This window comes from Hyperolius riggenbachi, chromosome 2 (genome assembly GCF_040937935.1).
Source record: "Hyperolius riggenbachi isolate aHypRig1 chromosome 2, aHypRig1.pri, whole genome shotgun sequence".
Lineage (NCBI taxonomy): Eukaryota > Metazoa > Chordata > Amphibia > Anura > Hyperoliidae > Hyperolius > Hyperolius riggenbachi.
Genome location: NC_090647.1, coordinates 292,754,406 through 292,767,383, shown reverse-complemented (window position 1 = coordinate 292,767,383; position 12,978 = coordinate 292,754,406). Strand labels below are relative to the sequence as shown.

The 12,978-nt window shown below is 48.2% G+C and overlaps 1 protein-coding gene across 1 annotated transcript; it reads right to left on the bottom strand.

Moving 5' to 3' along the window:
* Positions 1 to 499: 499 nt before the first annotated feature.
* On the bottom strand, positions 500 to 1,567 carry LOC137544345 (gap junction alpha-2 protein-like). Its single transcript, XM_068265410.1, has one exon. The coding sequence runs from the start codon at positions 1,565 to 1,567 to the stop codon at positions 584 to 586; it is 984 nt and encodes a 327-aa protein (XP_068121511.1). The 3' UTR covers positions 500 to 583.
* Positions 1,568 to 12,978: the final 11,411 nt, after the last annotated feature.

Below are 12,978 nucleotides of genomic sequence, written 5' to 3'. Positions count from 1 at the left end.
TAGTTCTGAACTACTTTGCCTGCACAGTACTGTCCTGTTGATGGCAGCGAGACCACGTGACTTACGCAGTGGAGTGCAGAAGAAGCAGACCCGGAACCCGACCTGGCGAGGTCGGCATCTGCAGCGGAGGAGACCGGGAGCCACTGGAGCTGCGGCGAGGGCACAGGACGGCTGCCAGGGGATGGAGGAAGCCCCAGGTAAGTGGATATTTTGTTTTTTTTTTGTTGCCTGGATGTATCCTTTAACACAAAACAATTCAATTTTTTTTCAATAGGACCTTGGTAGTGGTTGAAAACAAAGAAAACCCTAAGAATCCTCCATGAGGAGATGGACTGGCTCAAAACCTGTCGGTTCTGTCAGATTTTAACTGCCTACTTTTTTTTTTTTTGCGATAGTGGTCCCTTAAACAAACAAAAAAACCCAAACATAATGAACTTGTGATAATTTGTTTAATTTACATACATTGCTTTCATATTGTCCTTAGACCAAGGGGAAAAAAGTGCCCATGATGTGAACCAAACACTGTACCGATCACCAGTCTGTGCATTTTGATGTAAAACTACAATATAGTATAAATAACTCATTAGACATACTGCTGTTTGCTAGTTTGAGAGCCATTCAGCGAAGAACCTTGATTGTCTAAGAGACCACGAATAGCAGTAGCTGCCACAGATATTCTGCTCTGTGCCCCGCACTCAGAGGGTGCCTTGAGCTTCCCCTGCTCTCCATTATTGAACATAGGCCAGTTCCCTTGTTCAGAGATCTTGCTGTAAGGTAGACATTCTGTGTCTTGGGCTCTTGCTGTAGAGGGGTGGCATGACTGATGGATAAAGCTTGTTAATTGTGTAAGTGGATAGTTGATGGTAGGAAAGACATCTTGAGTATTTGCAGTCTGACGAAACTGTTTGCAGCCAAGATGGAAAAGTTCCAGGAAACTTAGAAGCAAAGAGATTAGAGATACAACCAGCATAAATATGATGAAAATTGTTTTTTCTGTAGGCCTGGAGACAAAACAATCCACTTTTCCAGGACAAGGCAATCTTATACACACAAACACTGGAGGCATCACAAAACCATATAGGTACCACTGGCCCAAAATAAATCCAGCTTCAAATATGCTTTTGAATACAATGCTGATCACATAGGTGCACATTAAGGACCCTTGAATCTTGACCTTTTCAGTAAATGTCTGATTTTTGCGGTCATTCTCCACCTTTGTTTCGTCAGTTGTTTCATTATTGCCACGTTTTAGCTTCTCCTCCCTCCGAGATATGTAAATCACATGACCAAGGTAGATCAGGGTGGGGGTGCTGACAAAAAGGAACTGCAGGATCCAGTAGCGGATATGAGAGATAGGAAATGCCTTGTCATAGCAGACATTGGTACAACCAGGTTGCATTGTATTGCAGAGAAAATCCGACTGCTCATCTCCCCAAACCGACTCTCCTGCTAAACTCAGGATAAGAATTCTAAAGATGAAGAGTACAGTCAGCCAGACCTTTCCAATGAGAGTGGAACGCTCCTGGACTTCATCCAGCAATATTTTAAGTAGGTCCCATCCTGCCATTTTGTGCTAAGGAACATAAAACAAAACAGTATTTTATTAAAAAGGAATGTTATTTGCCATTTAAGACATAACTCACTACAGAAAATGGGTAAATGAAAGCAAGGACATTGCTAAAAACCAACTCTTTAGCTTCTTTTACCTTGGACCATTGCGTCAGAGGTGTAGCAATAGCCATAGCAGCTGCTATGGGGCCCTGGAACAGAGGGGGGGGGGGGGTGATACTTAATGTATTCACCATTAGCTTTCTTGCGTTTCTCCACCCTCTGACTTTGTCTCAGTACCCATGAACTGTATGCAGTGTTGATTGCATGAGAATGTAAATCGCCCAATTAATTTATATCCATAGAGTAGGGACAGGTGGTATTGCTTAGGAGTACCTACATCTGAGCACCCCATGAAAGTTTTGCTATGAGCCCCATAATCTCTAGCTACGCCACTGCATTGCGTTGTGGTGCAATGGACAATATAATTGCATTGAAATGCATTGCAATTATACTTATGTGGCGCTTTCACACTTGATGTTTGTTATGCGGTTCAACGCATTCAGTCAGGATAATGCACTGCATGCAATGTGTTACCAGGACACATGCGCGGTTCTGAGTGTAGTGTGAGCATAAGTCTATGGACTATATGCTGCACTGTACGAGTTGCAGTGAAAATGTGCAATGTAGCTTTCTATCATCGTTCCTATTTATTTGGATTCGCAGTGCAATGCATATAGTGTAAAAGTAGCCTCAAGAGACCATATTAACTGCTTGCTGACCGCCTCATGCCAATTGACATGAACATGGCGGCTCCCCAGTACCACCTAATGCCAATTGGCGTAAAGTTCTGGGGCGAGGTTTTGCAAGAGATGCAATTGTTCCTTTAGAAATCAGGAAAAAGTTATTGACTCACGTATAAGCCCCATATCCAGTATAGCCCGATCTGGCCCCAGTGCAAGTCAGACCCTCTCCCCATAGCCAGATGTGCCCCAAGGATGATACAGCTGTGTCTTAAGACACCATAGACAGTGATTGCTATAAAGGAAGAATCCCCCATCATTGCACCACTGACACGTTGCTTGCACACTGATTCACAAGCCAGGGGAAACAGGTAGTCTCTTGAGCAGTGCACTCTGCACACCATGTTGCAAGGGATGGGGGGCATGGACACAGCAGGGAGACAGCTGGCAAGAGCAGGATCACAAGTGCATAATCAAAGGAGTTATCAGGCAATTACAGTTAAAATAAGGGCTACTTACCCGGGGCTTTGTCCAGCCCCAAGCTCCCAGCACGTCCCTCGCCGCAGCTCTCCCCGCAACCGTTCGCCGCAGCTCGCTCCCGGTCCGCGGTGATGACGTCAGGCTGACCTCCAGGCCGGCCTGTACTGCGCCTGCGGGAGTGGCGCTGTCAATCACCGCCACGTGGACCGGAGCATACTGCGCAGGCGCAGTAGTTCTGCACCTGCGCAGTAAGCTCCGGTCCATGTGGCGGTGATTGACAGTGGCGCTCCCGCAGGCGCAGTACAGGCCAACCTGGAGGTCGGCCTGACATCATCACCGCGGACCGGGAGGCAGGGGCGGCGAACAGCTGCGGGAAGAGCTGTGGCGCCCCAAAACTTTACGCCAATTGGCGTTAGGTGGTGCTGGGAGCTTGGGACTGGCAATGCCCACGGGTAAGTAGCCCTCATTTTAACTGTAATTGCCTGATAACTCCTTTAAGCTCCTCTGCCAGTAAAAAAAAAAAAAAAAAAAAAAAACCTTGCGCCACCATCTGTTGTGCTCCATTGACCCACATATAAGCCGAGGGGGGTAACTTTTCAGCACATTTTTTGTGCTGAAAAATTATGCTCATATGCGAGTATATACAGTAAATAAATTAAAAAAAAAAAACCAAACATTGCAGGAGTGATCAAAGCCCACCAACAGAAAGCTCTATTGGTGGGCAGAAAACGAGGGGGGGGGGGGGGGGGGGATCAATTGTCTGCTGAGTTAACGGCCCTGCAGCGAGCCCTTAAAGCTGCAGTGGCCTGAATTGTAAAAAATAGATTTTAAATAGAAGATGAAAAAATTATCTCCTAGGAGAAAACACAGGTGAAAAAGTGAATTGCAAATGGGCCTTTGTCTTAAAAGCTGCATATGGTGCAGTATCAAAGTGTTTTTAAACCATGATTTTTCTCCAACATTAAGCCCATTTTTTACATGATGCCTCCTTTAGTAAGTCACTGTTGGAAAGGAAAGCGGCAAATCCATGTGGAGGTGGGCAGTGGTGAGCAAGCAATACTGACATTCCTGCACGCACCAATTAAGTACAATACTTTAAGGGGGTAAGTCAAAAAGCTTGACATGGTTGTTAAACTGCAACCGAAGTGCAGTGGCCAGCAGAGTTAGGCCTCTTTTCCACAGACTGTTGAGAGGCAGTGAAATGCCTCAAACTCTCACTGCTGCCTCGTAACTGCTTGTTGCTGCCTGATAACTGCTTCCTGAGCACACAGCTCAACAGTCCTTGGAAAAGAAGCCTTATGCTTTGTAAACATTTGCAATTATGATTGACCAATCACTGACCAACTTTACCACCTCCATGTAGTATGAGGGTCATCAGATATTGAATGCGAATGAGCAGATTGTGTAGGTATACCCTCATACTACATGGAGGTGGTAAAATTGGTCAGTGATTGTCCAATCATAATTAAAAGTGCATACTAGGCAGAGGGGACACTTGACTAGAGTGGGGCCGAACCTCCAATTTTAGGTTCGCGAACCGGGTTCGCGAACTTACGCTCAAGGTTCGGTTCAAGTTCACGAACCGCAATAGACTTCAATGGGGGGTGCGAACTTTGAAAAAAAAAAAAAAAAAAAAAAAATTATGCTGGCCACAAAAGTGATGGAAAAGAGGTTTCAAGGAGTCTAACACCTGGACCCCCAGGTGGAGGAGTGGGATACATGCCAAAAGTCCCCGGGAAAAATCTGGATTTGACGCAAAGCAGCGTTTTAAGGGCAGAAATCACATAAACATCTTGCATGTGTATACATCAATCAGGTAGTGTAATTAAGGTACTGCTTCACACTGACACACCAAACTCACCGTGTAACGCACCGCAAACAGCTGTTTGTGTAGTGACGGCCGTGCTGGACTGGTGCGCACCATGGCGAGAGTGCAGGTTTTGGTGGCTTTACAGCCCATATGGTCGCCTGGCTGATGTAGCTGAATGACAGAACAGTGACTGTCCAGCTGATCAAATTTGGTCTGACCACAATGAGGCAACGACCTTATTATCGTGGGTGTGCCCCGAGACACTCATCTAGGCGCCGGTCATTGCTTCATTGCGATACGCAAGCCCCTTCACCACGGCAAGGTAATGATCACGAAGGGGAATGGGCGCATGTACATGCCTTTTCTTTTGTTGTTGCAGCTGCCCGCAGTGCAGCCAGAAAAATTAGGCAGTCATGTACACGCACCAGAAAAATTATTACAGCGGCCGCTGCTAGCAGCGGCCTAAAAAAATTCAGCAATCCGCCTGGAGTCCTGGACCCTGTTGGTGGTGGCGGAGAAGGTAGTCAAGCGGCCTGCAGGCAGACATGCTGTGTGGAGGGACTGGGAGTGACTTAGTCTTCTTGGGGCAGGCCAGGCAGCCAGTCACACGGCGTGCAGGCAGAGATGCTGTGTGTGCGGGGACTGATTTAGTCTTGGGGCGGGCAGCAGCCCTCCGGGATCCATGCCTCATTCATTTTGATAAAGGTGAGGTACTTAACACTTTTGTGACTTAGGCGACTTCTCTTCTCAGTGACAATGCCTCCAGCTGCGCTGAAGGTCCTTTCTGACAGGACGCTTGCGGCAGGGCAGGAGAGAAGTTGGATGGCAAATTGGGACAGCTCTGGCCACAGGTCAAGCCTGCGCACCCAGTAGTTCAAGGGTTCCTCATCGCTGTTCACAGCAGTGTCTACATCCACACTTAAGGCCAGTTAGTCGGCTACCTACCGTTCCAGGCGTTGGGTGGAGGGTGGATCCGGAAGGGCTACGGCGAGGTGTTGGACTAAAGAACGTCCGCATGTCCGACATCACCATGAGATCGCTGGAGCGTCCTGTCTGACTGCGTGGACATGGGAGGAGGATTAGTGGCAGTGGTACCTTGCTGGCGTTGTGCTGTCACATCACCCTTAAAGGCATTGTAAAGCATAGTTGACAGCTTGTTCTGCATGTGCTGCATCCTTTCCACCTTCCGGTGAGTTGGTAACAGGTCCGCCACTTTGTGCCTGTACCGAGGGTCTAGTAGTGTGGCCACCCAGTACAGCTCATTCCCCTTGAGGTTTTTTTATACGGGGGTCCCTCAACAGGCAGGACAGCATAAAAGACGACATCTGCCCAAAGTCGGATCCAGATGTACCATCCATCTCCTCTTGCTCTTCCTCAGTGACGTCACGTAAGTCAACCTCCTCCCCCCAGCCGCGAACAATACCACGGGAAGGTTGAGCAGCACAAGCCCCCTGCGACGCCTTCTGCGGTTGTTCTCCTGCCGCCGTCCCCTCCTCCTCCACCCCCAAAGAAACACCTTGCTCATCATCCTCTGAGTCTGACTCGTCTTCTGCACACGACTTTTTTTCCTCCTCCTCCCCCCTCTGTGCTGCCGCAGGTGTTGAGGAAACAGCTGGGTCTGATGAAAATTGGTCCCATGCCTGTTCCTGCCGTAACTGTTCCTGGTCACGCTCATTCATAGCTTCATCCGCCACTCTACGCACAGCACGCTCCAAGAAGTAAGCGTATGGAATCAAGTCGCTGATGGTGCCTTCACTGCGGCTCACCAGGTTGGTCACCTCCTCAAACGGCCGCATGAGCCTGCATGCATTTCTCATCAGTGTCCAGTTGTCGGGCCAGAACATCCCCATCTTCCCAGACTGTTTCGTTCTACTGTAGTTGTAGAGGTACTGGGTGACGTCTTTCTCCTGTTCTAGCAGGCGGGAGAACATGAGCAGGGTCAAATTCCAGCGAGTCGGGCTATCGCAAATCAGGCGTCTCACCGGCAAGTGGTTTTTCCACTGAATTTCCGCAAAGCGTGCCATGGCTGTGTAAGACCGCCTCAAATGCCCACAGAACTTCCTGGCCTGCTTCAGGACATCCGCTAAGCCAGGGTACTTTGACACAAATCTTTGAACAACTAGATTCATGACATGTGCCATGCAGGGTATGTGTGTCAGCTTCCCCATATGCAAAGCGCCAAGGAGATTGCTGCCGTTGTCGCACACCACGTTGCCTATCTCCAGGTGGTGCGGGGTCAGCCACTCATCCACCTGTTTCTTAAGAGCAGCCAGGAGAGCTGCTCCAGTGTGACTCTCCGCTTTGAAGCAAGACATGTCTAAGATGGCGTGACACCGTCGTACCTGGCATGCAGCATAGGCCCTGCGGAGCTGGGGCTGTGTAGCTGGAGAGGAGAACTGCCACTCAGCCAAGGAGGAGGAGGACAGCGAAGAGCATGTAGCAGGAGGAGAGGAGGTGGCAGGAGGCCTGCCTGCAAGCCGTGGAGGTGTCACAATTTGGTCTGCTGCGCCCTGCTTGCCATCGTTCACCAGGTTGACCCAATGGGCTGTGTACGTAATGTAGCGGCCCTGCCCGTGCTTGGCAGACCAGGCATCCGTGGTCAGGTGTACCCTTGACCCAACGCTCTTCGCAAGAGATGACACCACTTGCCTCTCAACTTCACGGTGCAGTTGGGGTATGGCCTTTCTAGAAAAATAAGTGCGGCCTGGCATCTTCCACTGCGGTGTCCCGATGGCCACAAATTTACGGAAGGCCTCAGAGTCCACCAGCCGGTATGGTAACAGCTGGCGAGCTAACAGTTCCACCACGCCAGCTGTCAGACGCCGGGCAAGGGGGTGACTGGACGAAATTGGCTTCTTCCGCTCAAACATTTCCTTCACGGACACCTGACTGCTGCTGTGGGCAGAGGAGCAGGAACCGCTCAAGGGCAGAGGCGGAGTAGAGGAGGGTGCCTGTGAAGGTGCAAGGGAGAAAGCGGCAGAAGCAGATGATGCACCTGAAGGAGGAAGAGGAGAAGGAGGGTGACTTTTCTTTTGTGTGCTGCTGCTGCTTTTGCTCAGGTGGCCATCCCATTGCTGTTTGTGCCTTTTCTCCAGGTGCCTTCGTAAGGCACTTGTCCCTACGTGAGTGTTGGCCTTTCCACGGCTCAATTTTTGTTGGCAGAGCGAACAGATGGCTTTGCTCCGATCTGAGGCACACACATTGAAAAATTTCCACACCGCTGAGCCACCCTGGGATGTGGGCACTATGGGGACCTCAGCAGCGGATGCTGAAGGGCAAGTTGGCTGGCTGTACATAGGTGGCGATACATGGTGCCGGACACTGCCACCAGCTGTTTCTGACGAAGAGCTGCCCCAGCTTCTTTCAGCAACTTCTCTCCTCCTACTACTCTGACTCCCCCTCTGAATCTCCTCTATTGGGAACATACAGAGGATCCGTATCATCGTCATCATCGTAATCATCCTGCCCAGCTTCGCTTGCCTCAGAAAAATCCAAACATGCACCATCAGTAGGTCCTTCATCCTCCTCACACGTTACATCCATAGTGTTGCCGCGTAACTCAGACATATGAGCTGGTGAAAATTCATCTGGCTGTAACAACAATGGCTGTGCATCAGTGATTTCACCAATAAATAATTCTTGCGAAGTGTCAAATGCAGCGGAAGTGGTGCTAGTAGTAGCGCTGGTGGCTGAGCAAGATGAGGTGTTCTGTGTCGCTAAATACTCAACCACGTCCTGACAATCTTGGGAGGTGATGGAACGTGCCTTCTTCCGAGCACTGTACTGTGGGCCAGGTCCACACGAAATTACATTTACACGACCTCGCACAGACCTGCCGGGTGGCCTTCCTCTGGCTCTGGCACTACCTCTTCCTCTACCTGTTTTGTCCATATTGGGTATGCACGGAGTGGTATATCACACTGCGTGCACTCACGTAGGTAGGTGGGTTCACTTAACTGCACAGGTATGCGCACTGATGCGGTGGGTTCACTGAACAGAACAGGTATGCAGTGGCGGGCTCACTGAACAGGTATACAGTGGCAGGTTCACTGAACACAACAGGTATACAGTGGCGGGTTCACTGAACAGTACAGGTATACAGTGGCAGGTTCACTGAGCAGGTATACAGTGGCGGGTTCACTGAACAGAACAGGTATGCAGTGGCAGGTTCACTGAACAGAACAGGTATACAGTGGTGGGTTCACAGAACAGGTATGCAGTGGCAGGTTCACTGAACAGGTATGCAGTGGCAGGTTCACTGAACAGGTATACAGTGGCGGGTTCACTGAACACAACAGGTATACAGTGGCGGGTTCACTGAACACAACAGGTATACAGTGGCGGGTTCACTGAACACAACAGGTATACAGTGGCGGGTTCACTGAACAGGTATGCAGTGGTGGGTTCACTGAACAGGTATGCAGGCATCCAGTGGGCTCACTGAACAGAACAGGTATGCAGCCAGGAACAAGCTAAGCCTAACTAATCTTTCCCTATGAGAGACAGTCTGCAGCAGCTCGCCCTACTCTCACTAACGCAGGCACACGAGTGAGCGTAATGGCCGCCGCTGCCTGCCTTTTATTAGGGGGGGGGGGGGGGGGGGGGAGTGGCTCCAGGGGCTAGTGTAGCCTAATTGGCTACACTGGGCCTGCTGCCTGTCATGTAGAGCATTATGGGGCGAACCGAACTTCCGCAAAAGTTCGCCTGCGGGACCCGAACGCGAACCACTGAAGTTCGCATGGAACCGTTCGCAGGCGAACCGTTCGGCCCAACTCTACACTTGACTGCTTAGCAAGTGCATAGTTCAACCTCCCGTCTGAATGAGGCCTGAAGGTTGGACTGTTCACCCAGTGTGCAGTTTAGCTGTCGGTATGAAAGAGACCTAAAGGCTGCTTGAAACGCCCAGTCTTTAGGGTAACCATGCTGTGCATGAGCGCTGTACACCGAAAGAGAAGAGATTTTAGAGCAATGCATGAGCGAGTGGAATCAGGGCCGGACCGAGGCAAAGGCAAGAGAGGCTCCAGCCTCAGGGCACAGTGTAGGAGGGGGGCGCACAACTCACTCAGCTATCATTCCCCTATTGTGATTGAAGCAAAGAGAAATAAGAAAAGGGGATACATGGCAGTGACTGCAAGCCAGATAACTAGAGATTAAGGTGTTGGGGGCCCTGGGTGCCTCTTAGTCTAATAGCAATCAGTGTGTGATGGCTGGGTGGAAGGGATGGAGGGGCGCACTTTGGTGTCTCAGCCTTGGGTGCTGGAGGACCTTGTCCCGGCTCTGAGTGGCATTCTTTAGGTGGGTGAAAGACTAAAACACTGATAAACTAATGTATTGTGCTAGACATTCAGGATGTAGGATTGCTAAACAACCATGTGGGACAACTGTGCACATGCTAGATTCTCAACCAAGGGCTCAAAGAACAAGCATCTTGGCCATGTTTTTTTTCTAACATGTGTAATGTGTAAAAAGGAACTCTTGGGACAAGTAGAATGTAGTAAATTATTAAAGCGGACCTGAAGAGAATAATAAAAAAAAAAATAAAAAAAAAAGTTTCACTTACCTGGAGCTTCTGCCACCCCTCTGCAGCCGTCCTGGTCCTGCACCGTCCAGAAACGATCCTCCATTCACCCCGCCGCGGCTCACTTTTGTTCACGTTGACCTGTAAGTGGGCGTCTACTGTGCCTGCACGGCCCTGACTGCGCGCATCCTCGTATGTGCTCCCGTGGCCAGGACGCTCAGGCGCAGTTTGAGAAAATCTCTACTGCACCTGTGTAACTCCAGTGACTGGACAGTGAATGAGGACGTGCGTGGCCAGGGCTGTGCAGGTCCAGTGGACTGTGACTGCCTGAAGTGAAAGTGAGCCATGGCAGGGGAACGGATGACCTTTTGGTAACTTCACAGGCACAGGATGGCTGCAGGGGGGCTGGCAGGAGCCCCAGGCAAGTGAAACTATTTTTTTTATTTTTATTTCCTCAGTTCCGTTTTAACCACTTGAGGACCGCAGTGTTAAACTCCCCTAAATTTGCAGCCTCTGCAATCTGGGCAGGTAATTCGGCACATGCGCAGTCCAGCCACACGTGCTCCCCATCACGCTTCTATGGCCGGGCTGCGCATGCACAGTAAGCCCCAACTCCTGAAGTTAGGAATTGCAGAGTCTGCACGCAGCTGAGGAGGATGGCAAGGGATTAATCAGCAAAAAGGGGGCTGGAGGAAGCCCCAGGTATGTATAAAAAGGGTTTTTATACCCTTATCTCAGGTTCACTTTAAATACTTTTTGTGCATGTAAACTAAACACACACAGAAAAGGGACAGGCAAGTGTGCTCCCTGCCTAAAGCCTGATACACACTTGACCAACCAATTTATCCTCCATGTAGTATGAGAGTTTATCTACACAATGGCCTCTATTCATAAATCATTCCCGCATGTGGTAATGCTCAAAACAGCTGACTTTACCGACCATTTAGCAAAGTGTCCATTCATAAAAGCTGTTTCCGCATGAAAAGCTACAATTCCTGAGCAGTGCAGGAAATTACCGCCTTGTGCGGAGATTATCACAACACGTCAATTCATAAAGATTAGAGCAAGCGGAATGGGAAGTGAGAATACCGACTGTTTAGAAAAGGAGATAAGCCAGGGATGACAGGCCTCCCAGGCAGGAGCAGTGAGAGCAGAACAAATAAAGGCATCCCAGAATACCCAGGCTGTGTTTTTTTTAACCCCTTGGGTACCTGTTTTCAGATAAATTTCACATCAGAAATCCTGCATGTGTAATATTTCTTGAAGTTCTTCTAAGCTGCGGCAATTAAATAAATTGTTTAGAAAGACGAATAGACAGATTCAGAGAAGATTCAGGGCAAGGAGAGGCAGTTTAACCTATTTTGGTTCCTGGACGTAGTTTCTACGTCCAGGAACCATGCGCGCTACCGCGCACTCCCGCGGCCGATCGCGCGCGTGCACGCGCACTCCCGGCCGCGGATTCGGTAGCCAGGGAATCAATGTATCGGGCTACGGTGCCCGATCATTGATTCCTCTCCCCCGCTGAAAAAGCGACAGCTTCTCTCAGAAGCTGCGCCTTTTCTGGCCGTTCCCTTCCCGATGCGTCACTGTAAGCGTATGTTACGCTTAGAGTGACGTCATGTAAAAAAACTCATGGCCGCCATCTTGTGGCCAAAAAGTAATACTACACCTGTAAAAAAATTTTTTTTTAAATTAACACACATTTACATTATAAATCTATTGTTTACCTCCCAAAACTACCCAAATAAAATGTTTACAATAAAAAAAAAAACCATTACAATAAAAAAAAAAAATGTAAATATTTACCTAAGGGTCTAAACTTTTTAAATATCGATGTAAAGATGAAATATTTCTATATTTTTTTTATTTTAAACTTGTAAATAGTGATAGATGCAAAACGGAAAAAATGCACCTTTATTTCTAAATAAAATATTGTCGCCATACATTGTGATAGGGACATAATTTTAACAGTGTTATAACCGGGACATATAGGCAAATACAATACGTGAGTTTTAATTATGGAGGCATGTATTTTAAAACTATAATGGCTGAAAACTGAGAAATAATGCATTTTTTCCGTTTTTTTCTTATTCTTCCTGTTAAAATGCATTTACAGTAAAGTGGCTCTTAGCAAAATGTACCCCCCAAAGAAAGCCTAATTGGTGGCGGAAAAAACAAGATATAGATCAGTGCATTGTGATAAGTAGTGATAAAGTTATAGGCTAATGAATGGGAGGTGAACATTTCTCACGTGAAAACGACGGAACCTGAATGGGTTAAAAAAAATGCACATCTAAAAGGGAAGTTGGGGCTGCCTCCTTTATAGTAACTCTGTCTCTGCAATAGAAAAGGTATCAGGCAGCACCGCTAGTTTAGTGCGGGAATTCCCCGACCTTTTATTGCAAGTGTAAACTTTTTTATGAATTAGCACACAAAAGTCTAAAATACCGATGCGGTGTTTTCCCTCCAAGATTTTTTTTTTCCGCAAATGTTTTATGAATAGAGCCCATTCTGCCCACAGTATTCAAAATGTGTTGAGCTTCATACTACATGGAGGTGGTAAATTTGGCCAATCACAATTTAAGATGTATACCAGGCTTTAGGCCTCATTCAGTCACGTTTAGCCACCCAATTTCCGAGCACTCTTCAGTCGCACTATAATGCTACTTAATGTAACAAGCAGATGACAGTGCTGTTCTTGCCCTACCCCCCCCCCCCCAAAAAAAATAAAAAATAAATTGCCACATAAATACACACCATCAGACATGTGTGAAAGAACTCCGATACTCTGTGCAAAGTTCCTGTTCACCCCAGTGTAGAGCAAGAGGGACTGCCTTATTGAAATTTCATAACTATCATGAAGTATGTAAAACTTTTCA

What these genes read in the sequence shown, in the direction of transcription:
- LOC137544345 (XM_068265410.1), bottom strand. Translation starts at nt 1,567, where the DNA reads ATGGCAGGATGGGACCTACTTAAAATATTGCTGGATGAAGTCCAGGAG.